This window comes from Podarcis gaigeae, assembly GCF_964106915.1.
Source record: "Podarcis gaigeae genome assembly, chromosome: 1".
NCBI lineage: Eukaryota > Metazoa > Chordata > Lepidosauria > Squamata > Lacertidae > Podarcis > Podarcis gaigeae.
Genome location: NC_139678.1, coordinates 98,181,950 through 98,209,563, shown reverse-complemented (window position 1 = coordinate 98,209,563; position 27,614 = coordinate 98,181,950). Strand labels below are relative to the sequence as shown.

Here is a 27,614-nt window from a genome sequence, read left to right as displayed (position 1 = left end):
CAGTTACATCAGACTCACTCATATTCTTTGCCCATCATTCCTTGTCTCTGATGTGCTGACAGGTGGCTGCACATCACAATGCAAACTTACAGATCCCATTTTTCTTTAAAGATTCTGTTCAGGGCTGTCTTCCCTTCTTGTTTTATTAATGTACTTGCACATACTTCTTAAGGCAAAACTAACTCCTGCTTAATCTAGTCCCATATTAATTCACTTGTCTTCTACTGAGGTAATACATTTCCTTGCAGAAACAATTTGTGTATATGATTCCCTCTGATTTTCTCCTTGTCTGTGCCAACACTGGAAAGGTATTTAAGTGTTCTTGAAAAAATGCTTTAGAGACCAAAAATACATTCTTGATTAGAGAGAACACAAATAATTTACCTTAGGTGACAGCTATTTTTTTGTTTAGGATACCTCCAGAGTCTAATTGAAGGAGGGCAACTTGTGGACTGCCCTGGTCTAGGAACATTTTTCATTCTACATAACAGACTTAAAATAAAGAAGGTATCTGTGAAAGCACATGATAAGATACTGGTCCAATTCACTTGCCCTATACAGATATATATATATATATAATGATTCCTCTGAGAAACAGATGTAGAAAAGGTTAGATTCTAATTGAAAATCCACAAGGATGCTGAGCTTAGATATGAGTTGGCAAATATGCTGTTCATGAAACTTTTCTAGAAAATCTATGCAGATTCTGGATTGCACCCAACTCATTCATTCTCAGAGTAGACCCAATGAAATCAATAGATTGAAGTTAGTCGTGCCCATTTATTCCAATGGGTTAGTCTAAGTAATGTCTCAAGCTCCACAGAGGAACTTAGCTTCTTCTGCAGAGCAACAGCAGTCGGACATGTCTCTGCTTTCTCACGGGCAAGTTCAGCATCAGAAGCAGACACCTCTCTTTCCACCTTCCTCTGCCTCATTGGTTGGCATAGTGGGGAGAAGTGAAGCCGGCAAAGTTGCTCTACAGAAGCGCTGTGACTTCCATCAGCTTGCTCTTCCTCTCGCCCTCTGGGCTCCACATGTGGAGAACTGGGTACCATGGCATTGCCTGGGCAGGCAGAGAGACAGAGGTTGAAAGATGCCTCTGTTCCCTTGGTGGTCATCCACCCCTTCTCAAGATGGTACATTCAACTACCACCAGCACAGTGCCCAAAGGGGGAAAGGAGGTGCATAAAGGGAAGCTGATACATCCTCTTGCTCACTAGCGCTGCCTCTGCATGGAAGGCACAGTGGTGAGAACTGCATCCAATTCTCCCTAACTTTGTTGCCCAAAGAGAGCCAGCAGGCAGACCATCGCAGAGCCAAAGAGGCTGGCAGGCTGGGGATGAGAAGAAGCAACACCTGAACACCGGAAGCTGCCTTATGCTGAGTCAGCACCATTGGTTCAATATTGCCTACTGACCGAAAGCTCTGCAGGGTTTCAGGCAGGAACTCTTCCACTGAACTGCTGCCTTGCCCACTTCAACTGACTCCCGCGCCCTCTCCCTCCCTGGGCTGGAAAACGGGCAGAGTTGGCTGCCCCCTTCTTTCTCTGGGCAGCGCCCTTCTGCTCCTTCCTGGGTGGAGACGAGGTGGGACCACCCAGCTGGCACACCTCAGGCATCCCTCTGCCCCTTGCTGGGAAGGTTTTCTTCCGTCTGCAAGGGAGCTCGTCCAAAGGCGTGTTACCACAAGGGGTCCCCATAAGGACCAAAAACCGCCGCCCCTCCCCCCCCCGGCCGCCTCACACACTTCCCACCCTGCTCCCAACTGCGTTCATTAATACGCCCCGGGCTGAGCCACGCCCCTCCCCGCTCCGTCGCCTCAGAGCGCTTTCCCGCCAAGCGCGAACAAAGCGCCCTCCTCCTGTTCCCTCGCCCGCTCCAGGCAGCCGGGGAAGCGCCGCCGAGTTGCTTGACGCGCGCCGCCGCATCTCTTCGCGGGGCGTGTGTGAAAATGCCCTCACTCTCGCCCGCCCCTCCCACCTCTCCCAGGGACCCCTCGACGTTCCGCCGTTGATTCCGGCCACTTGCGCGGCTCTTTCCCGCCTCGCCGCCAGCCATGAGCGGCGCCCCCCGCGCGAAAGGGGACCCCAAGAGGCGGCTGCGCGAGTGAGCGCCGGAGGATTTGCCTCGGGGTCTTCGCGGGGGCTCTTCTTCTTCTTCTCTGCCCGTCCGCTCTGACGGGCGCGCGCGTGTATGTCTGTCGTGTGGCAGTTTCTGGAGGCAGAAGACAACGGCGACGAAGCCGCCGCCGCCGTGCCGTGCTATGTCCCTGGACTCAGTCCTGCCCCCTAAAGTGGAGATGAGCCAGACCCGAGGAAAGGAGAGCATCTCTTAAGACTCCCGAGCCAGGATGGCGCACCTGCGGCAGCCCCTGCCTCTCCTGGTGGTGATGCACAGCTTCCTCCCGCTTGTAAGTCTCCCGCCTTGCCTGGGCGCAAACGGACTGCGCTCTTAGGCTTTGCCTCCCTATTTCTCTGCAAGATTTAGGAACGCTGGAGAAGTTCGTAATGAACCGGGGTGGCTTTAGCATGAGGTCTTTCCTTTCTCTTTTTCGTCTTTTCTCCCCTCTTCTCCATCTCTTCTCCCACTCTTGCTCTCTTTTTTTTTTGGGGGGGGGAGTGGACCCTCCATCTCAGCGATGCCAGGGAATGAATGGGGCGCGCACCTGCCTCCGCCGCCAACATTTCGCGCGGCTCGATGGCGAGATCTCTCACTAGCTAGCCGCGCCTGGTGTGGCTTTGGTTTGCGAAGGAGGAAGGTGAGCGTTTCGATTCGATCGCTTGGGCTCGGATGCTTGGTGGAAACTTTTCCCTTTTCTAAGCAGCCAAAGAAACCTAAGGAGCTCCTGGGCGCACCTTGCGTCTCTTCCGATGCTGTCGTTTCGACGGGGAACACGCAACTGTTCGCTTTCGGAGGGGAAAGAATTCGATTGAGTTAGAACAGCCCATTAAAGCCCAAGGCGGGATTGCTTAACAATATCGTCTTGTTTTTTTCAGTTTTCAACTGGGATTCCCGAAAGGCCTGTGTCCAACATGTTGAATATTGTCGGCTTTGGACTGAGGTTTTCGGATCTTCCATTTATGTGCTCTTAGTGTAAGCAAAGTAAGGCTGCAACTCTAAACACAGCTACGCAGGAGTAGGTGTCCCTGAACTCAGAAGGACTTTCCTCTGAGTAGACATGCCTAGGGTTGCACTGCAGTAAGCCCTTTGGAAATCTTGGATAATAAAGAACTGGCTTTTTACAATCATCTCCATATCTGGTGCCTCTAGAGAAAGTTAGTTACATTGTTGCTTCTTACAGTTTTCTAATTTACAAGAAATCATGTGCCTGTTGAGCAGATTTGGGTTTTTTGGTAGCTCATATATTTGCAGGCTTTGTTTCCTCAATAGTACGAATCTGAAGCGATGTTATTAAACAGGATGTTGTGTGGTGCAACTATGAAGCAACTTTTTACTTAAAAGTCTTACTTATTTAATACATTGATACATGAGCATCACCTTGTGTAGCCTTGTGGTACGTTGAAGACTAACAGTTGTTATAGCACAAGCTTTCGTGGACTAGAGCCCACTTTGGTTGATCCTAAGCAATTTGCAAATAAGTTTATTTTAATTTATAATTAATATTTTATTTTGTTTTATGAGAGAATATTTACCTGTAAATAAGAATCTTGTACTGTTGACAGCCACTCACTCAAACAAACTACTTATGCAATTATCTGGTGCTCATGCAGCTGGACTCTGTGCATGTTTACTACTCTGGAGCAAATGTTTTCAGTGGTACTTGATTTTTATGTAACTGCATAGGATTGCAGCTTAAATTAAATGTATTTGCTTTTCGTAGTTTCAAAATTAGTTTTACATCTCCTATAGGTGATGTAAAAGTACAATACTGCTGTCTATTCTCTTGTGGTATCTTATGGCTTTGGGGTGGACTACAGCTCAGTTGTAAATATCTTTACTGTACTTAGCCGTAAACTCTGCAGAATATAATGGGAGTAAACTGAAGATTGCAGTCAGAAGCAAATGGCAAAAGCTGGTTTGCTGAAGTTGTGGAGAACTCCAAGCAAGACACTGCTACTAATCAGAGTGTAGAGAATACTGCTGTAAATAGTTGTAACAAACTTACTTGAATAACTAACTTGGGGCATTAAATATATGGAGTAAGGCAGCAAAAGGAGCTAAATCAAACAAAAATAGCATTGCAATCGTATTTCATCATACTCCATTTCTGGAAGATGTTAATTGTTTGCACACAACAGGATACAAAGTTTTGTTTTTCTCCTCATGGCTGCATTCTGGCTGAAAGTTTGTGTGTGTGTGACTACAGTCAATAAGGGGATGTGTAATAAACCTTGAAGGGATTAGACAGCCTCCTTAAGAGCTGGATTCTAATATTACAGCATGAGTTGATTGATTAGTTTTTGAGGAAGCTTATGTCAAATTCTAATCCGGTTTTGGATTGTGCTTGTCTTGTAATGTTGTGGGGCTGTTTTCCTTTTTCCTTTTTTTTTTTTTTTTTTTTTGCTGTGCCACTTTATCATAGCAGTGAAGTGCGGAGCTGCAGCTCTGCGATAAGACACTCATATTTGCTTTCACACTGCTTTGCTTTTTTGAACAATAAAAGGCTGTTTATATTCTTAGAACAGAGTTTCCAGCTAAACACCACACAGGGGTTAGGGATGTGAATGGAAAGCAGTTAATGGATTACAAAGTTGCTGGTCAGGAAAGAGGTAAATTGAAATACCCCAACCCATTTTTATTTTTGTTATTTTAAATCAACCAGATAATCAAAGGAACCGATTAAAACTTCTGACGGACATTGGTTTTATTCCACATTTTATTGGATGGTGTCAACTTTTTTGCTGTGGCTTTACAACAATTGTTTTGTGTTGATTACTTTAAATTATCAAAAGCTGTTTTCTTGTAAGGGGAGGGAAACGCACACAAGAGAGTACCTGTTCGCAACTGATAGCCTAACAATTCCATGGGGAGTAGCTCATTTTCTGTGCTGTTAGAGAAATCTCCATCAGTGGTGTAATGAAACACTTTTATCATATAATTCTTAAGAGGGAAGTAGTCCTAAAGTTAAAAAAATAATCCAAGTAACCCTGCAACCCTATAATTTTATTTATTTTGATTTCTATCATGCTCTCCCTTCCCATAGAACCCTTGGGATGGGAGTAAGCCCTATGGGACTCAATAACATATGCTAATTACAAATACAAAGCTGTGCTTAACATTTTGTTGCATATCATAGACACAGTATTACCATGTTGTCTACTATTTAGTTGTGCACATGTACTTTTAAATGACCAGTGCCTTCCAGGTGTACAATTTGTAGAGTCAGATGACATGGACAATCAAAGATAGACATGGACAATATCCGTAAACAGTAACAGGCATTTTTGCCAATGAGAGAAAGAAACATTTTTTAAAAATAAAATAACCAGAACTTCTTTTTTTATGTGGTGAAATTTACTGTAGAGTACAAAACTTTAAAAACACAAACATTGGGGGCAGTATCTTATGGCAACTATAATGAACTGGCAAGTCTCTCTGTGCAGAGAAATTCAAAAGCCTATTTAATTTTGCTGTACTCATTTCGATTCCTTATATAGATGATATTTTAAGTTGAAGTTTTACAAAATCATCCTCTTGTTAATGATTCAATGAGTTTCCCTTCACTACAAATAAATTAGTCTCTCTGTTGTTGAAAAACATTTACTGCAACTGATAGGATGTCCTTGGTATACCACCTTGTAGGCTAAACCTATTTCCCTGCCTCCAAGCTGCAGCCCCCGCAAACACTTACTTAAAAGTAAGTCCCACTGTATTCAACTGGGCTCACTCTCAGGTAAGTGTGTATACGACTGCAGCCTTAGTGTAGGCAAAAATTAATAACTAAACGTTTAATTGTAGACATATCTACACAAAGGTAAGCTACACTGTGTTCAATGGGGCTTCCTTCCATTGTTAATTTATTTATTTTGTTTATTTATACTCACATTTATAAGACTGTGTTTTTAGTAAATACAGGTTGTGAAGACAGTAAAAAGTGCTGTTGGTGGTAAAAAAAAAATTGCACACCATCCATTTCCCCTGCAAACTAGATAGTAGCTAATCAAAGATAATTAAACTCACCATAATTCACCATTCGTTTAACATTATGGTAGTCAATATATGTAAAACAATATTGCTGTTTCCAGTCAATAATAATCTGGGTAGTTATTGGCTAAATAGTAAAAAGGAAAAAAATGCTTTGTCCAGTACGTATTAAGGTCACAGCATACCATTTCTTTAAATCTAATGTTAATGGCCATTCAGCTGTTTTGTTGCTACAAATTATTCAATGTCATGTTAATAATTAGGTTAGAGGAGCCGTGCAATCTTAGGCACTAGCAGTAGGAAAGTGCCTTGTATAAGAGGATTTTACAGCCCATTCCCTAAGGCACTGATGTTAACACTGAATCAAGCCTATTTAACAGATTCCTGCAAACAAATCCTGGTATATTATTTTTGTCATATCTATTACAATTTTCATTGGTGGTGCTTGCAAATGAAAAATAAAACTAAGCCAAAGATGTCAAATATATATTTCAAAACAGTCTTTTAAGAATCAGCTCCCAAATGAACAAAATTTAAGTTTTAAAAAAACCAACGGAAATTTAAATAAAAATTGTATGGTGTTGCTGTCAAAACCTAGCTGCAGTGCTTTGCTGTTTTATACTCCACATTTTAAATCCATACAATAAATGAGTCACAGCGCAGGCTTATAATAAAAGGGAAGTCCTTAGACTATGAACTGGTTCTGCAAATGGTGCATTAAGCTTTGCATTGCCTATGGATACAGAAAAGGGTTTCAAAAGCACTCGATGTTGTTTATAGCTAACAGAAGTGCTGATGTATCATTAATGCTTATTTGTAACTTGATCAAATGTGCTGCTATTTTGTTAAAAAGTCTTTTCCATAGTATGAGAGAAGGGGTTTTCCTTAAATTCAAATGGTGAGATAAAACAAAAACAAAAAACCTCGTGCAATTTAAGTTTTCTTTTTTAAGTTGTTAGGTATGCAGTTTGTTGCTCTCTATTATTTATATTTAATTTGATATCTTTTGGTTAAAACTTATCTGTGTTTTAGCTTTTGGGTGGGTGTGGGTGTGTATTACAGAGTTAGCTGCCTTGATGTTTTCTTTTTTAAAATAGAATTATTTTTCCAGTATAGATTAAGAATAAACTTCTTGATGATTGAGGTGCTTCTCATACAAGCATGGACTATACAGTAAAACAACTATTATTATTATTATTATTTAAAGTAAATTAAGTGTCTTGCATAAAAGAGTTTTTTCCTGTTGCCAACCAAAGTTGTGTGTGTGTTTTTTAAGTGTGAGATTCATACTGCTCCCCTCCATCCTGGAATAGCCTACTTTAAATATGTGCAAAATTATGTCACAATGCTAGGCATCTTTGTGATGTACCATTTTTGGTAAAATGTTGAAGGTACGGGATGTGACTGTGTTTAAAGAGAAAATTGACCAGACTTCTACATAAAACCCAGATTGTGGTTATCTACCTCTGGCTCCTCCCTTCTGAGCCCACGCCCATCTCCCTGTTACCACACACTGCTCCTCTCCTCACAATTCACCTTTCACTACCATTGTACCCTGGTCTCCCAGATAACAAGAAGGAAACCAGGAGGACAGAAGCCATCAGCATTGCACAGTGCTTTCCCCGCAGTGCTAGCAAACGTGGTTCTCCATCTTGTATGCAAACATTGAAACATTTAAACAGGCTGCATTCTAGATACTCCACACGGAGCTTTTTTCCTGTCATTCTTCCTTCAGGTTCTGGAATCTGAAGGAAGGAAAGAGAATACATTGTACAAAACACAGTCTCATGTTAAAACAGGGTTGCTTTCTGGAGGCATCACCTAGGGCTGCCTTTGTGTCTTACCTAAGCAAGGAGACAGGAGCTCTAGAAAGACAGAGATCCCCCTTAAAAAAACAATCAACTAGAGTTGGGCATTGGACTAGGCAAGGCTTATCAAATAATGTTCCATTATTTAAAGCATGGATTGATTAGTACCAGAACAAAAAAGAGGGAGATATTACAAAAATAAACGAATAGCAATAAGTGAGGGCAGTGACATTAAATTCAGGTCAGCTGTATTACGGTATTTATTACTAATAATGAACTACGGTATGTGGAAGGTGGCAACCAAGGAGCCCTTTCTCCCATGGGATATCTCCTCAACACCTTGAGGCAATTAAAAAAAAGTTAGTTGCATTTTTGCCTTGCCTTTTTTGACATGATGTCATCCGTTATGGAAGTTTGGGCCGTATTTTAGCACAGGCACATAATAGGCAGTCAACTGACCGATGTCACAATCCTCCACAATGGACTATTTTTATTTGCCATTGCCACTTACGAACAAGTGGATCACTGCGAGTCTGGTTAAAAATGTGGAAGTAGATACAGCAAAAACATTCCTATGATTTCCAAGATGAAGTAGTGAGTTAGTTAAAGTGATGCTAGAAGCCTACAGTATGAGGAGAGTCATACGCTTTAAATGTATGATGTGTACATAAGAACATAATAAGAGCCGGCTGAATCAGGCCATTGGCCTATCCAGGCCAATATCCTGCTCTCTCAGTGGCTGACCAGATGCCTGTGAGAAAACTACAAGCAGGATTTGAGCACAAAAGCATTCTCCCCTCCTGTGGTTACAAGCAACTGGTATTCATGCAACCCTGGGCTGTTTAACATCTACATGAAACCATTCAATGGGGTTATCTGGAATTTTGGAGTCCATTGTCAGCAATATGCTGATGACACACAGCTCTACTTCTCCTCTACATCTACAGGTATGGCAGTGGATGTGCTGGGCCATTGTCTTGCCTTGGTAGTGGACTGGATGAGAGCCAACAAACCGAAGCTCAGTCTGGGTAAGACTGAAGCACTGTTAGTTGCCTAGACTGGATGGATGGAAAATGGTCTGCTCTTGATGGAGTTATACTCCCTCTGAAGGAGCAGGTACATAGTTTGGTGATACTGCTGGATTCTGGCTATCATTTGAGGCTTAGTAGCCTCAGTGGTGCAGAGTGCTCAGCTGCACCCCTATCTGGACAGGGATAGCCTAACTTCTGTTGTTTATTCTCTCGTAACCTCTAGGTTAGGTTGCTGCAATGTATGCAGTGTTTTAGGATACTTGACAAGCATCGCTGATTTTATAAATACTTTCAGGATTTGGAGAGAGATTAATCCTTTGAATCTTGTGCAATAGTTAGTTGTGAGAAGTACATTTTAGGTCATAAGTGCTTCGGTTATTTATATCAGCCATTGCCTACTCTTTAAAGACTTTAGGCAGTTTGCAATCTGTATATAGTTTATTTAAAGCAGAAGTAGAATTGTTATGGAACATTTTCCTCCTACAGGAATCTCAGATTCTATATAAAATGCTTGTTTTAAAACTTTATATTTTCCCTTATGGTAAATTTATAGTCAGTTGTACTGATGTACTTTTACTGTAATTTTAGCATAAGACTGGGGTTTTGGTATTTTTTTTATATAAAATATGTGATTGTATAACGAGAGGAATATGCTAAATTGTATGTGTATCAGGATTGCTATGTTAATTGAGGAGGGATGGATTGAGTTGCCTATAATTCAGCAAAGGGACTTGATTTTTAATTGGAGTTAATAAAGCTGATAAACGCTCATGCAATTTTTAAGTATGTAACCAGTGTCCACAAACTTGAATGTAGCTATAGTGTTCAGTTTCTTTGAAGGAGATCATGTGTAATACAGCATAAGACTTAACTAGACTTCTGAGGTGTGATATAAGCTCTCTCTCTGTATATAGACAAACTATAGTTAGTGTCACAGGAAATAATACTGGTAAAATAGCTACAGGTAAGGCTCTAGTGGTGACAGGAATTTTTATATCTGGGTATAACAGTGATAAATGTCTAAGCTCATATCACTGGAAGACAGTCCAGAACACAAACGAGAATTGATATGCAGCATTTATAACTGAATTAACATACAGTGGTACCTCTAGTTATTAACTTAATTTATTCTGGAGGTCCGTTCTTAACCTGAAACTGTTCTTAACTAGAGGCGTGCTTTTGCTAATGGGGCCTTTTGCTGCCACTGCACCACCAGCACACGATTTCTGTTCTCATCCTGGGGCAAAGTTCTCAACTTGAGGTAACTCTTCTAGGTTAGCGGAGCTTGGTACCTGAAGCATTTGTAACCTGCAGTGTATGTAACTCAAGGTACCACTGTATATGAATCTCTCCTCACTCTTAATAGGCTTAGAATTTTACAGGTCCATAGGTGAGTGTAGCTCTAGGGATGCTACACCTAGATGGTGTTCAGATGAGAGCTACCAGAAAGGCTGAGGGGTTGGCTATCCAAGTCCTGTGCCTGGAGAAGATTATAGGGAAGCATGGGAGCTGCTTTCAAATACCTGAAAGGCTGTCACAAAGAAGATAGGGTGGACCTGTTCTCTATTGCTTCAGAGGACAAGACTAGAACTGATGTGTAGAGATGGTAAAGAAACTCATTTTAGCTAGACATTAGGAAAAACTTCATAAAGAATCTTCTGGTTCAACAGTTTGTTACCCTGGGACTGTAGAACTAAAGGAAAACATGTTCCGGCTCCACCCACCAGTCAACAGCTTGAAGCTGTGTGTGCATACGTGAGCTATTTTGGGTATTTGTGTGTGTTATTACTATTGTGTTGTTAGCCGCCTTGAGATTAATTCAGGTAGGGTATAAATCTTTAAAATAAGTAAGTAAATAATATGGCACCACCCACATGCAAAAAAGCATTCTGGAGGAGCTGGCCACTGAAGCTGCACCACGCTCGGCCTCCTCAGCCCCCTCAAACGTTTAGGGGGGCAAAAATGCATCAGCTCCATAGAGTTGGTCTGTCAGAATCTCACTTTTGCCATCAGAACAGGTTTCTTTAAAACCTAGATGTTCACTGCTGTGGCTTATTAGCATTTTAATATACAATTATTATTATTTTCATTTCCTTCATTGCCCCCAGCCATACAGCAAATCATACTACACACAACATTTGATGAAGGCAGGTGAAGAGCAGGTAGGCTCTTCTGCAGTAAAAACCACCTAGATGAATGTAAATATTGTGGAATTATATAAATACTAGCATTATGCAACCTCTAGATCCTTTTAGAGCTGGGATAATCAACGTGATACCCTCCACATTGCTGGACTACAATTCCCATCAGCCCAAATCACCATGCCCAGTGTTCAGGGATGATGGGAGTTGTAGTAGAGAAACGTCTGGAGAGCACTGTGTTGGCCTCCTCTGTTTTGGAGGACTGAAAAGTCCCAAGGCCCAGAAGTGTAAGAGATTCTAATTTATGCTTTTCTGTGGACTTACTGGAAGATCTAACTGCATCTTGCTCAGAGCATGCTGCAGAAACCTCACTACATTTGTGTCCTTTTACTTCTAAAAATAATGTTGCTTGATCCATAAAATTGCACTCTAAAAGAACAGTCCTGTGCTGTCAGTCTTTTGGGTGCAAGAGTTATTTACTATAATACTGAAAGCCCCAGATATATGCACATCTATGTGCTCCAAAACAGTCTGGCTGACTTCTGAAATCATCTGAAGTGTTTGTGCATCCCCATTAAGTTGGTTAAACAACTATCTAGCTTATATTACATTTTCCTACTTACTGTGTGACTTCTTGCTAGTTTTTAAGGACCCATGTTTTGACAGATGGTAGTTCTTCCCCAGTCTTGACATTCTGGTGCTTATTCAGGCAGAGGAGTCACAGCTGACAGAGAACGTTGCCCTCCCTCTAAACCAAAGTGCAATTACTATTTGTGCTGTGATATTCCAAGCCTAACAACTGCAAGCTCAGAAGTGAACCCTGTTCAGCTTGCAAGACCAACTTCTTCAGAATACTTTTGAATTCTAGTTTTTACTTCTGTGTTTTTTTGGAGTGGAATTTATTGTGTCAGGTTTCTCTTAGCGCTCAGGCAGTGTTTGCTATAATAGTTTTATAGCATAAGAAGTCTTTAGGATGCAATCATGTGCATACGTTCCTGGGAGTAAGTTCCACGGAGCTAAATGGGCCTGACTTCTGATGAGACATTTACAGGACTGAGTTGTTAACATTGTGTGTGCATAATTATATATATAGTGATAATAAATCGGCAGTGAACTGAGGGAGAGCGGGATATAGCTACTTTATTCTCTCTACTTTTCTTTTATGCATCTGAGTTACATTACATTGAAATAAGAATTAACTTATTTGGTTTTATTAAAAAAACTATCACACATGAATGGGTTGTTTCTTTGAAATTTTTTTAGATGAAATAAATTAAAGCTTTTACTTTAGAGCATCTGGTGGCCTTAGAACCTAGTACATGTAATTACTACTGTTTATTAGGAAAAAAATTATGTAACTGTATGGTTGATTTACTCTGATGTGACTGGCTTAGCAACTTAATTGGACTATACAACAAACCAGAGCAAACTAGAAAAAAATTAATTAGCAGATTCATTTGAGGATGACTACAAGCCCTCTGTGTTATGCTTCACTTCACTGAAGGTGTACAATTGCAGGGTTCTGCTATGCGAATTCACACTGAAATCACCAGATTTGGGGAACTGCCAACACCAGATGAAATGGAAACCTAGGAATAAACAGCTAAGGTTGCAATCCTATACATACTTACTTCAGACTTAATGGAACTCATTTCTGACTATATTTGTATAGCAGTACAGGCCTACCCTTGATTTAAAATGCCTTGGCACCGGAGCAATCAAAACCCGGAAGTGAGTTTTCTGGTTTTTGAATGATTTTCAGAAGCCAAACGGCCGGCGTTTCCCATCCAGCTTCTGATTGGCTGAAGGACGCTTCTGCAGCCAATCAGAAGCCGCGCCTTGGTTTTTGAATGGTTCTGGGAGTCGAACAGATTCCCGGAATGCATTCTGTTCAAGAACCAATGTACGACTGCACACTGTAAACCATGTTAGAGTTAAATGGAGATATATATTTATCAGTGGAATTAGTAAGTGAATCAAATAGGGTTAACAGTACCTTTACTTCCATAGAAGAAAGAAGCTACAGTATCTTTAAAAGAGGGCACTCATATCTCAATTGTTGTTCCATTAATGGCTTGTTCATCACATTGTTTCAAACTTTGCCACAAAGTCTCCACACCTTGAGTTGCAATAGGAATGGAGGGAGACATGGCTTCCCAGGTGAGGTAGAGCTAAGATTCTAGGTTCCTGGAAGGAAGAGTGGTGTGGTGGTTCAAATGCACAAGCAGGAGTGTTGGATTGGCTTCACTGATATGTTTGCACACACCCCTGACCTCACCTCTCCCTGCCATTAAGCAACAGTGACGTACCTGCTGGAAAGCTAGCATAGCAGCTCCACCCCACCTAGTGACCTATTTCAAATCCACCTTTTTAAGTGAATCAACCTAATTCACACTTCCTGGATTCATAAACAGATCAGGATTTTTTTGCAATTCTCTGAATGTTATGAAATAGGTCTCAGCTCAAAACACACACACATCAAAACACATTTTAACATGTGGGCAAAAGACATATTTTTAAAATAAACATTTTGCACTAAAATATGTATTTAAGCAGGGACGTGGGTGGCGCTGTGGGTTAAACCATGGAGCCTAGGACTTGCTGATCAGAAGGTCGGCGGTTTGAATCCCCACAGCGGGGTGAGCTCCCGTTGCTCGGTCCCAGCTCCTGCCAACCTAGCAGTTCGAAAACACGTCGAAGTGCAAGTAGATAAATAGGTACCACTCCGGCAGAAAGGTAAACGGCGTTTCCGTGCGCTGCTCTGGTTCGCCAGAAGCGGCTTAGTCATGCTGGCCACATGACCTGGAAGCTGTACGCCAGCTCCCTCAGCCAGTAAAGCGAGATGAGCGCCGCAACCCCAGAGTCAGCCACGACTGGACCTAATGGTCAGGGGTCCCTTTACCTTTATGTATTTAAGTAGATATTTAATATTGGATTCCCATACATTTTCTGGTGAGGGTAGAGAATTGCAGATTAATGCAGAATTAAAATGGAGTGTACTTTTGGTTATGGAGGAACACATGGATGGGAAATATCCTGATCCGTCTATTTGTAAACATCCCAGAGTGCATCGGGATGAAGAACTTTGTAAAGCAATGTTGAATCTTGATCTCTGTGTAGCTGGAACATTGAGAATATTATAACATTGGAGCTTTGACAAGCATTGCAGACTTGCTGATCCAATCTACCAAGAAGCCAGTTCATGGTGACTCTAGGACAAAACTAGGTGTCATGTCATTCCCAAAATTCACAATTTTAATCAAATAGCATGCATGGGGTGTAGGTTATCTGGATTGGGACTGTGGCCTGAAAGGGGCTTTAATCCTTTGCTGTCACTGCAGCTTTGATCTGAATTGCGTGTCTGTTTGTATAACAGCTTTCAAAAAAAAAAAAATCTCAGTTGTATTTCTGTCAAGTTAACAGTGTTATCATCTTCACTTCCAAACTCTTTTCAGTTTTGTCAAATTGTTTCTTATTCGGTATATGTTTATTTTGTGTTTTCTGTGGTTCTAGTCATAGGACTCCAGTATTGCAAGCGTTTACCTTCTGTATCATGTGCAGGGCAACAACTGCTTCCATCAAACAGGATTTTCTTCTCTATAACCGCTATTGGTTATCCTTCATAGATCGTGGGCAAGAGTTCAGAAGGACTAAACTAGACATGAGGGGCGGAATTCAGCTTGGTGCTATTATAGTCATTCTGTCAATGCAAGCTTTTTTGCTTTTCAGATAGAAGGATCTCCTATTTCATTCCCCTGTATGCTGTTCTGGGGGTTCTCCTCACCCTCTAGAGTGGATTGGGGAAGCACAGAGGAAATAGTTCTGCTTGTCCACCAGATAGCTGAATCCAGCCCTTAATATGCATGGTTTGGGGTTTTAAAAATAATGAACAGCAGGTAGAAAGGGAAATTAACTCTTTCCTTCCTTGCTGCAGTCCTGGGAAAAATCCATTGTCTCATAACAGCATTTGCATTGAGAGGAAATTCCCCACAAGAACCAGAGTATCTTTGGGCAGAATCATATTTTAAGAATAATTTCCAGTTCATCAAAAGTTAGCCCGGACACTGAGGTCCAGCGCCGAGGGCCTTCTGGTGGTTCCCTCACTGCGAGCAGCAAAGTTACAGGGAACCAGGCAGAGGGCCTTCTTGGTAGTGGCACCTGCCCTGTGGAACACCCTCCCATCAGATGTCAAGGAAATAAACAACTATCTGACTTTTTGAAGAAATCTGAAGGCAGCCCTGTTTAGGGAAGTTTTTAATGACTGATGTTTTAATGTATTTTTAATATTAGATTTGAGACCGCCCATAGATGCATATAAACACACTAGATCATACTATACTAGATCATACATCCACATAAAAAGCTGAGAAGAAACATGGCAGCAGAGACAACATTAAGTCTCTATTTCAGTATTAATGTCACTTCTAGTTGACCCTGAGTGATTTCTGAGAAGTGGAGATTACAGCATATACAGCATATTGTTTTACTGCATATTATATTGTGCCCCACCTCAGTATTTTATTTGAAGTGGCAAGTATACAAATACTTTTATAAATAATAAATAAAAGAAATGTTGGAAAGTTTGGAGGGGAGAGATATCTTAACTAATTTATATGAGGCCAAAGTTCTGTGGTTGGAGCTTCCAACATAATTTTGCTTTTTAAAGAAATTTATTGCTAAAAGAAATATGTAGGACAATATAAATACAGAAGCAAAAAGTGCAACAGCTAAAGCACGCCCACGTTGCACCCAGTCAGGACTGTATTTCAGTATCCACTGGGGTGTCATGGACACAGCACTCTGCATGGTGTCAGCATTGTCAGCCCGCCTGCCGTATCTGACATTGTCACTGACATGCCTGACCGAAAGGTTCCCTAGGTGCCACTTCTGCTACTTTTTGACAATCTCGCCCATCTCACTTGGCACATAAAACATTGGAGTGAATGGGTTCTCAGCACATCAGTCATTTTTTGCAATGTTATGAGATTGCCCCCCACCCATTTTTTTTTTTACAAAGAAAATGAAATGACATATACCCTGTTTCAGTAATGATATTCATTGCATTTTAAAACAACTGCCCAACTTAAAACAGGCTTAATTAAAATGTGTATGGGAAATGAAGTGCACTTACTTCATGTATCCATAGCACCAAAAATGAAATTCAGTCTCTGTTTCCTCTGTGTGTGTGTGTGATAGTTTTACTGGGTTTTGTTTGGTTTTTTTGAACTGCCAAGTTTGATGCAAGTGCACTGATTGCTGGATTTCTTCCCCACTACCATTTGTGCTTTGCAAACCAATTTGATCTGCATTCTAACAGAATCCAGGGAACCTAGAAGTAGATTGGTACAACACCTTTGTCTTTTAGAGGTCTTCTGGGGCTTGTTATTTTAATCCTAGTGTAGACTGATTTATCACTTCAAGCATCTGTCAGCTGCGCTTTGTCTAGAAATTGATAGTGATAGTGTTGCTGATTTTTCAGGAGCAGCTGTTAGAGGTTCATTAGTTACACTCTCAAAGGGTGCAGATAACTGTAATATTTTCCTTTGTTAATTATCTCTTATGTGTTACAATAATAGAGGTTCTGGAATTCACTCAGCTTCCTGCCTACCAGAGCTATAAGGTATACCTTTAGCTTTAATTAAATAGTTCTAAACTCTTATTCCCTAGTTTAAAAGATGAGAGGCAGACAAAAAAAGTAGGAAACAAAAAAGAACATTTGCTGTAAGAACTTTGTGCCTGCTATGGGAAGTAGTTTGTGACAAATTTGTGGTAGTAAGATCATGTCTTAGCCAGGACATTAATTATTATACTGGACTTGTCTCAAATTATTGGAAGTATTCAGTGAAGGAGGAGCAGAGCAGATATCAAACAACCCCATTTATTTATTTATTTATTTATTTATTTATTTATTTATTCACACACTTGTTCTGTACACATATAAAGCAAAGATTGAAATTATTATTATTTTACATGAGTGCACAGGAGACGGGAGATGTAAATCTCCAGTGAAGAAGTGGTCCCAAACTAGATATTTTAAATGTCACTGATATTTTAAATGCCTATTCCAGCAGAATTCTGGGAAACCCTGTAGGCTCTATGGGTAAAGGGCTCCCTCTGGACTTCAGTACTATACTGTCAGCTGACTCCCACAGGCCAATCAGGACTTCCTAGGTCCTATAATACCTGAGTCTCCTTTGGCTAGGCAATAGCTTAAGGTTCACTGACTCCTCTGGCCATGCCACACTTTGACCCTCATTGTGTGCTTGCCCTGAGCCACCAGCCCATCTTAGACAGTGCCATCTACCTTTCTCCCTTTGGACCCAACTGGCCCTAGCCCTGGATCCCGTGCCTCACATGAGTGAAATCTTCCCCTCTTCTCTGCCTTTGCTCTATAGCTCCAACCAAGTCCCTCCCATCCTGGAACCAAGCCAGACAGGGAATGTTTTTTAAACAAACAAACAAACACTGACACACAGCAAGGCAAAGAATTTGACTTCCCCTGCACATGCAAAATAAAAATAAAAATGGGGCTGTCACATATTGTTTGGATCTAAGAAAAAAATGTACTCTATTACTGTCTTTTCTTATCAGCCAGTATTAGATGTGGCAGCACACCCTGTGGGAAAAAAGATAGGGGTTGGAGTTTCTTTTGGACCTTACTTTAAAAACACAAGAACAGACCTCTGCTGGATCAGGACAAGGGCCCATCTCATCCTGCGCTCTGTTCTCGCAGTTGCCAGCCAGATTCCCATGAAAAGCCTGCAAAGCAGAACCTGTTTGCAATTCCCAGCAACTGCCTTCAGTGATGGAGGTGAATCAGGAGGACCCTTGTTGTCCAATATTTTGTATAGCTATCTTTTAAAGCCACCCAAACTGGTCACCGCTTGCTGCCTTTTGTGGAAGTGAAGTCTTTAATTTAGTTATGCAATGAGTGAAGTTTTGGGATTTAAAAAAAAAAATCTGTCCTAAACTTAGACATACAAATGCAAAGCACCCATCCCAGTATTTTGAACTTGTATTAAGCAGTATTTTGAACAGATGAGTTATTACCTTTTTCTGCAAAGGAACATGTCTCCCAAATGAAGTATATCTGCAGAACTTTGTAGACAACCAAGAGGAGAAGCTGCATGCTACAATTAGCATCACACAGCCTTATATAAATATATATGTAATATATTTCAAATTAGTATTAAAATGACTTATCCAAAACGAACAGCAACAATGCAGAATCAATCTTAAATATTTATTACAGGCTTTGTAAGTTTATCAAAACAATACATTGCCTTGCTTAAATCAAGTGTTCGTTTGTAAAAATATATTGTGTCATTACAACTGTGCTCTTCCCTATTGACTTGCTGTGGGTCAGTTTGGTTTGCAAACTTCGGAAAAAGCAGAGAGGAACAAAATCACAGCCAGCTGTACTGTGCTTCCAGATGTGAATACTGGAAGGAAATGAACCATGAAACCTGTTTTGCTCATAGCAGAGTCAAATCCAACTAACTCTAAATAACATCTCCTTGACTCTATTGCAAACTTCAGATTTTGGGGTTGGAGTATCTTGCCTGGCTCTCCCTCCCTTCCCCCATTTCGTTTAATGTCCAACTTGAAGAAGCCTTCTGGAAAACTAAAATTCTGCTCACCAATTAGTAATATTCTAACCTAATAAAATATATACCCCATTGTAACCTTTGGGTTGTTTCTAAGGAGCCAACACCAACTATAATGTCTTAGGTTTGAGTTTCTTTAAGCAGATGGAACTGGTGGGAGCTGGTAGGATAGAGGGGTGCTGATACCTTATTTGAAACTCATAAATGTTCTATTTTAACTCTCTGTAGCAACACATTGACCAAAGTGTTTAAGTTATCAACAGGGTCCTTTTTGATCAGTAGTGTTACCTGTTGTTTAGCCAGATGGTCAGGATTTATGAACCTCTCAAAGTCTTGAAGGAAATAGTTGCAAGGACAGTTTGTTCAGACTTTCTGCTTTTTAAAAAAATTAAAGGGTTTGTTGTGCATAAAGGAAAACCAGGTGGCATTTTCATAAGAGGTCAGTTTATTAAGATCGCACTGACTTTTGTTACTGTGTCTCTCCCACTGCCTACCCCTCTGACTCTTCCTGATATATTCACTTGGGGTGCAAATGCTTGACTCTTAAAAGCACATTTCCTAAATCTCTTTCAAGACTGTCTCTGAGCACAGTGGAGCCTCCTGGGGACTGGAACATCTGTGAACTTTTCTGCAGTTGGGAGTATATCAGCACTATAGCTTGTTCAACCAGCAGAGCTAACCAACAGATAATTACAGTTTGAAATTAGTATTTTAATGAACTGATTTTAGCAAAGGTAAAATGAAATCTCCCAGGCATTAAAAAAAAAGTATGCAAGAGGGGAGAATCATTAAACTCTAAAGTTCAGCAGATGGGTGGTCAGCAGGTGCTTGTTGAAAATGAGTGCTAGCTGTGCTTGTTTCAATCAGCAACCCACAAAAAACTAATTTGGGTGCTGTCCAGAGAGGTGTTGGAGCATCTGCATGCGCATTGTAATTTCTTGGGGAAATGGGAATCATTTATACTTCTTGGGGAGCAAGTATTTAAATGGTAAATTGAAAATGTCCTCTAACATGCAGTTAACTAAGGGTTGACGCACATCAAAAATGATGTTCCCATTTTTGGGTAACACAGGTATAATCATCCTCGATCACCATTTTTACCTATAGAGTAGAGCTGAGGAACCTCTGGCCCTCCAGATATTGTGGAACTACAGTTCCCATAATCCCTAACAATTGGCTGTGTTGATTAGGGCTGGCGGAAGCTGTAACAGCTGGAGGGCACAGGTTCTCCAACCCTGCTGTAGAAGAACGAAGCAGATGCCCCAGTAATGTAAAGATAGGAAGCAGTAGCTAGGGAGCCCCTTTCCTAAATTGCATTGCATTTTTATCGCATCTGCCATCCTATGAGTTCAGGGCAACATATAAGAGGATGGGTAGGCAAACTAAGGCCCGGGGGCCAGATCCGGCCCAATTGCCTTCTCAGTCCAGCCCGTGGACAGTCTGGGAATCAACATGTTTTTACATGAGTAGAATGTGTGCTTTTATTTAAAATGCATCTCTGGGTTATTTGTGGGGCATAGGAATTCATTCATTCCCCCCCTCCCAAATATAGTCCGGCCCCCCACAAGGTCTGAGGGACAGTGGACCGGTCCCCTGCTGAAAAAGTTTGCTGACCCCTGTATAAGAGCAAGCTCTCCCCCAGTTTCCGTACACATAAATCTACTATGTATGAGTATATTTGCTTCTATTTAGCTTAAAAGTAACAAATCTTTGGCCATTGCTGGACTATTTATTTATTTCATAAAATTTATATACCCCTTGATTGCAAACAAACAAAGCTCAAAGTGGTTCCACAGCTCACATTATCACTAATCATTTGTCATGCTGGCTAGGGCTGATGGGAGTTCACACCACAAGTTAGCTACCCCTTGATTTAAGTTTTTTTAAAAAACACACACACACAAAAACTGAAAATAGATTCCCAAACTAAAACTTTCAATTGTGCTGGTCATGCACACACAGGTAGCGTTATGACACTATTTAGCCAGGTGGCTACAGTATTCAGTAGCAGAATCTAGAATGTGGAGACAGCAAGCTGGTGGACGATTGCTGCAGGGAAGACATGTAAAGCAACTAATCAGAGGTCCAGCATCCCTTCAGGAACCTAGACAGTTTCAGACTACTGTACTGTACTTGAATTTCCCTCCTAAGTGAGGCTCTTTGTGCCTCACAGTTAGTTGATTCCACGCAGTGGCATTGCACCTCCAGCTCATGATAAACAGACACACACAGCTTTATTGTGGTCCATAAACCCAAAATACATAGTACAACAATAGTATATATCAACAGTTGTTACGATCAGCCTTGCTAGCCAACAGAGGAGCTTTAACCTGTACATACTGATTTCTGATAATGATAAACTCTCTGTTCCAAAAACAGGATGACAGCAGTTACTACTGTTTTCTTACCCAACATATTACTCTAGCATGAGTTGCTAGTTCATCACTAACTATTTAGAATGTGGAGGTGTGAACTTAATATTTTTCCTATGTTTTCAGCTTTTACCATTTTATTCGTTAGCCACCTTGAGTCTAAGTCTGGGGAGTAGGTGGGATATAAATGAATAAATATAATAACAACAACAAAATAAGATTATTCAAGCAGTGCTAGATAACAGGGACAAAACTACAACTGAGTTAAAATGGATGCAGTTGAATATAAACCATGCTCAGGCAAGACCAATTAGTTTCAAAGGTTCTACTCTTAGGTATGATTTAGTTGGATATCGCTCTTTGCAAGGCAAAGAGTTTCCTTGCTGAATGTGGCAAGTTTTCCCCCTCTTGTCAATTGAACAAGTTTTGGGTGGTATTTTCTAAAAAGTTTTTAAAAAAGAAAAAAGTTAAAGCTTTGGGCAAGCCAAGAAAAGTTTGCAATTATCTCCCTTCTTCCTTTGTCGAGTTTTGTTCCAGGCTTCTATTAGTATTTATCAGCACTAGCAGCTTTTCAGAAAATGATATATTACACGGGAAAATATTAATATCTTCAATTAGTATTCTGATATATAGTTCACTTCTGTCATTCCTCATCTACTTTCTGTCATTTTCCTATTATGCTTCTCTGACAATTCCCTAAAGATTCAGAAGAGATATGGCTTTGGGGGAAGTTGCACCACTAATCATGGATAGTTGTGTTTTCTGCAGCTGGATCTGCTTTCCAGTTTTGTCAGCAGACGTTGGTGTGCTTGTACCTCTACAGGGAGGATAGTTCTTTATAAGATTCATTTACAAGCAGAAAATTTAATGGGCTGCAAGATTTGATCATGAGAGGGTTTTTTTTAAAAAAAAATCATTATTTCCTGTTGAAGCAGCTTGTCATTTTAGTTAACTACAGGAGACAGGACAGAATTGTTAAAGCAATCCAATTATATATGTTATTGAACAAGGGAATTCTGGCCACTTTTCATTAACATAGCAAAACTGTAATAGCAGAAGGTGCTTTACCAGTTGCTTGGGTGGGAAGCAGAATTTGTACATTCCTAATGTGATAGCGACTCAACCTGATCTCCAATCCCACCCCAGAACTGTTTGTGAAAGCCTGTTTTCCACTTAACCCTATGATATACTACTGGGGATTGGGACGGAGAGGGGATCAGACATTGTTCGGCCTTCAATAGCTTTCTTTGAAAGCTGCGTCTTTGCTGATTTGACTCAATGGATGGCTACGCAAATGATATTTTAAAACTGCAAATTTTTCACTCTTCAATTATTACTTCTATGACAGGGCAGGGGGTGGGATAGGCAGTGGCTTAGCGTGGGTTGTCAGCACGCGGGGCAAGGCAAGTAATTTGTGCCCCCTAACCCGTGGATTTATGCCCCCTAACCCGTGGATTTGCGCCCCCTAACCCTAACCCCCAGATGTTGCGCCCGGTGCGGCCAGCCCCCCCTGCACCCCCCACGCTACGCCACTGGGGATAGGTACAGTCACATGTTGTGTGATGGCTATTTAAAAAGATGAAATCCCCAGTTAACATTGGACTACAATGTAGATACTTAAAAACCCCCAAACAAGTCTCCAAATACACTGTGGGAGGAACCATTCTGCAGTGGAAGATGGCAATGGGGGGGGGGATTTGTTTTAGTTTGCATTTAATGGCAAACCTATCTCGTTCACCCCTTATGAAACAATATGCAAACCAAGGGCAGGATCCAGCTAATGAGTCCTACTAGCAGAAGCCTCAAGGCATATTTTCATCAGGACTTAACTCTGTTCCTATTCTGTAAAACAAATGAACTGTTCTGCTGCATAAGGTTGAATACAGTGGTGCCTCGGTTTAAGAACAGTCCATTTTAAGAATGATTTGGTTTACAAACTCCGCAAAACTGTAAATAGTGTCCCGCTTTGAGAACTTTACCTCGGTCTAAGAACGGAATCCGAATGGTGGAAGGGCACTGGCTGCGGGAGGCCTCATTAGGGAAAGCGCACCTCGGATTAAGAACGGTTTTGGTTAAGAATGGGACTTCTGGAACGGATGAAGTTCGTAAACCGAGGTACCACTGTACTGCAGTTTCAAGACAGGGATAAGGGATTAGCACCACAAGAGTTCCACATGAAGGGCAGTTTTGGAGCCGCCACTCATAGCTCCTTGTGCCCATTTCCTTCTTCCTCATAGCATCAATGCAAATGTAACAGGAGCAAAATGCTTTAGCAACGGGGGGGGGGGGGGAATTAGGGGGGTATTAGAACTGTAGGTTAGTACCACAAGCATAGGTACAAAATACATTCCAGAAAATGAATATGGTATGGATTTTCAGTATAGTGTAGCTAATAAGTACATGCTACTTAAATCCTTAACACCTTACAGCAATCACATATGCTGCTACAAAACCTATCACAGCCTTTGCCTTTAGGAAAAGCACATTTAATTATCAGTAAGGTCCAGGCTCTGCTTATTATGTTGAATTATTAGAGTCTGTTATAATTTTCTTACAATAGGAGAATTGTAATGGAATATAATGTGATCAGTTTAGGATTGCATTTTTTTCGTGTAATTGACGACAGTTGGAGACTTCATTATTCTTGCCAGCCTTGAGTGTAAGATGCTGAAAACTTGTATGATATTGTATGCACTTGCAGAATTGGTAAGCTTTGTCAAGTCATTAATTATGTAAACGTTTACTTTGTTCTAGCATTCAAGTTAGTTTGTATTGTTAAAACAATATATGAGCAAAAAGAAAAGGAACGAAGTCTAGACCATGGAGTAGTTAACCAATTTGAGGCGGCATAAGAGATTTTCCTTTTGTTGTGATTTAAATGGTTTATTTATTTCTCTTTCTTAACATTAATGCCTGAGATCCTAGTTAAACTATTACCTGGGCCCTTCTGCATGTGAAGGCATGTGCCCTGCCACTTAGCAATAGCCATTTCCAGGGAATATATTGTTAGTCACCACCACAGTCTCCATGAGCAGTGTGAGATTCCAAGGGTGCACCAGGGTCTGTGGAGACCATTAGCCAGAGCGCAGGGTGGGGACATGTTCGAGCCCTGGATTCTTCATGTAGGATTGGGGAAAACCTGTGTCAGAAACCCTAGAGAGCCACTGCCTTTCATTGTAGACAATACCAAGCTAGATGAGCAGGTGATTGCTTTAGTACAAGGCAGATGAAAACCTTGAACTAGGATATATATCCCCGATATCCACATAACAGAGAAAGCAACGAATGTTCCGTGAAAGCTTCTGCCCCATATCTTGGATAACATTAGGGTTAATCTCTCCCTGCACCAATAATTTAGTATTAAGAAAATGCCATATTTGTTGTTGTTGTTACTCATGATTGTTGCACTGTTGTATTTGTGCAACTGTTATAATTATGTTTTATGTATGTAGCTGAACATTTTAAATGCTTTTTGTAAAGGCTTAGATTTCACACACCATTTGAGAAGATGTTTGTACTTTACATTGTGGGATTTTGTTGACCCCAATAACTTACGGACAACTATTTTGTTTTACTGGAAAGGAGGAGGTCTAAGTAAAGACATGTTTTGTTTTACATGCAAATGGTGTCATGCTTACTAACATCTACCAGGTATTTTATTTGGATTGCTTTGTTGGGGTACATTTGCTGGTGGGGGGTTAAGTAGAAGCCTATAGACTTCATATGTCACATTTGATTTGTATAAAAATTAGATTTTCTAAAATACAGAAATAAATATCTTATAACGCTAAACCACTATCACAGAATGAGTTTTCTGCCCAAGGTCCAGTATGTATCAGTTTCTATTTTAAGCAAATACAATCTTCTGTAAAAAAAAGAGAGATAATTAAAGATGATTTTTCAAAGTAATTTATATTAAGAGGAAGATTAGCAAAGAACTGCAATGCACTTTCCGCATAAAACTGGTATTTAAGAATAAGATTTTAATCTTTTTATATTCATGTGTGAATAATTCAAAAAGGTTACTGCTCATTAAGTACTTTCAACCTAGTTATTAACTAATTTTATTTTACCATTCTTTTAAGTACTTAGAATGTAGTGTGTTGTTGTTGTTGTTTTAAAAATACACATTTCTCTGTGGCTCCTTACAGATAAAAAGGGAGGGGAATGACCAAAAGAATCCATTGCCCTACTGAAACCATTTCTGTGAGAAAAAAGGATGGGACCTGCTGGTAGTGATTATTTTGAGGATCAGAGAGATGGGCAGAAGCATCTAGGAAGCCTCTCATTAACTGAGGATGGCAGGAGAAAGATGGCAGGGCTATGGCACTGGAGATTTTAGGAGGTTCAGAATCTTGCCCTACAGAGAAGTCTCCACTCTCTCTTCAGATGCAGTCAGGTGTGATCACCACTCATTCAGGCACATCTAAAAGGGCAGAGCATGTATCTAGAACCTAGCAGAACTGAGCCCAGTTAACAAAAGAGTCACTCAGTATTACAATACAGAAATAAACTGTCTTGAGTGTTTTCACAGTAAAGTCTGGGCAAGAATCTTTTAACTTAATTTAATATCACATGTTAGTTTTTAATATTTATCTTCTTCTCTCTCTCTCTCTTTTGAAACAGATCTTTTGTGATGCTAAGCAGATCATCCATGCCACAGACTTACTAAACTGGGAAGACAAAGATCCTGCAGACACACTAGTTGATAATGTAGTCAATTCGAGGATCATCAACCCTTTACGCCTCTTTGTTAAGCCATCCCCAGCACTGAAACATGGACAGATGTCATATTCAGACAGCATAGACAACTTTTGGGATTGGTTATCCAACATCACTGAGGTTCAGGAATCTCTTGCACGAACTAAACGCAGACCAATTGTAAAAACTGGGAAATTCAAGAAAATGTTTGGGTGGGGTGACTTCCATTCTAACATCAAAACTGTGAAGCTGAATCTTCTCATAACAGGGAAAATCGTTGACCATGGCAATGGAACCTTCAGTGTTTATTTCCGGCACAATTCCACAGGCCTTGGAAATGTTTCTGTGAGCTTGGTGCCACCTTCCAAGGTGGTGGAGTTTGAATCCTCACCACAGTCAACGCTAGAGACCAAGGAGTCCAAGTCTTTCAATTGTCGAATTGAATACGAGAAAACGGATAGGGCTAAGAAAACTGCATTGTGTAATTTTGACCCTTCGAAGATCTGCTACCAAGAGCAGACACAAAGCCATGTGTCCTGGCTGTGTTCTAAACCATTTAAAGTCATCTGTATTTACATTGCTTTTTACAGCGTTGATTACAAACTGGTGCAAAAAGTCTGTCCTGATTACAACTACCACAGTGAAACACCGTATTTGTCATCTGGATGATATAATCCATTCTCTCCCCACCCCACCCCAATGACTGATAAATCATTGTATTGATAAGCTGTCTAAAATTCCACTTTAAGCTTCTTTTGGACAGGGATTCCTAATCAGGTTATAGCAACAAAAATCTCTCTCCCAAGAGAAAATAATCCTCTCTCGGTGGGCTGGTTCACCTGTGCATGTTCTTCACTTGATGGCTACAACATCAAGTGGCAATTTGCATGTGTCAGTGAACACCCTCAAAGATCAAACACCATAAATGGCACTTTCATAGCACTTGGAAGTCTTTCAGTGAAATCAATTCAACATTTCTGCTGCAAGTTCAACTTAATGTCTAAGCAAGTGATGCTCATGAGTATGTGAACTGGCCCTAAGTTAAAGCTGTTGCCATACATATTTAGGCATTCAGATACCAAAATGTCATTTCAAAAAATGAATAATCATTTGTTATTGTGTCTGTTCCCATCAGTTGTAGAGGAAGCACCAGACACTGCCACTATATGGACAAGCAGAAACAACAGACCCCATTCAAGCAATGTACACATTATCTGTCTTCTCTAGGAGTTGCTGCAATAGCAGATCAATATTTAGAATGGGGGAAGCACACTTCATTGGTGTTAGAGGAAAGTCATAACACAACTGCCAATAAACACGTCAGGGTAAACATTTAGGTTCAAGTAGAGATGCCATTAAGATGAGCATCTATAGAAATTTTGAGGGATGTCCGACATTTCCAAAAGATTTGGATGGGAGAACTATTATAGGGAGGGGCTTGCCCAACACTAGAGTTCCTATGAATTTTGCCTAAAGCTTTGGCAAATGTTCTGTAGGAATTGAATATTTTAAAGAATTTCTATGAGATTTGTATAAACTGTCTTCATGAATGAATCATTCACAAGAGCTGTCACTGACTTGCCATTGAGCTTGACTACAGCAGAACTGAGCCCAGTTAATGCAAGTGAGGGTGGGTCAGTTGCTCACCTCTGAAGCCATGCTTAAAAGCCATGTTTTAGAATGACACCTTCCATTTTCATAGTTGTTAGTGACTGAGACCCACTAATGAGCCAAAAAAAAAAAAGTGTGTTCTGGGTTTACTGCCCAGCTCTAGGCTGTGTCCTCCCTCTTCAGATGTGTGGCTAGTATCTTTTTGGTGCCAGATTAAAATTAATCTTTTAGCCCAGGCA

At 40.7% G+C, this 27,614-nt stretch overlaps 1 protein-coding gene across 1 annotated transcript; it reads left to right on the top strand.

The window, feature by feature from the left end:
- Positions 1 to 1,940: 1,940 nt before the first annotated feature.
- On the top strand, positions 1,941 to 27,614 carry NXPH2 (neurexophilin 2). Its single transcript, XM_083714565.1, has 2 exons — positions 1,941 to 2,409; positions 25,690 to 27,614. The coding sequence occupies exons 1-2, from the start codon at positions 2,350 to 2,352 to the stop codon at positions 26,431 to 26,433; spliced, it is 804 nt and encodes a 267-aa protein (XP_083570691.1). The 5' UTR covers positions 1,941 to 2,349; the 3' UTR covers positions 26,434 to 27,614.

What these genes read in the sequence shown, in the direction of transcription:
- NXPH2 (XM_083714565.1), top strand. Translation starts at nt 2,350, where the DNA reads ATGGCGCACCTGCGGCAGCCCCTGCCTCTCCTGGTGGTGATGCACAGC. An exon ending in TGCACAGCTTCCTCCCGCTT is followed by an intron (nt 2,410 to 25,689) that starts GTAAGTCTCCCG and finishes CTTTTGAAACAG; the next exon opens with ATCTTTTGTGATGCTAAGCA.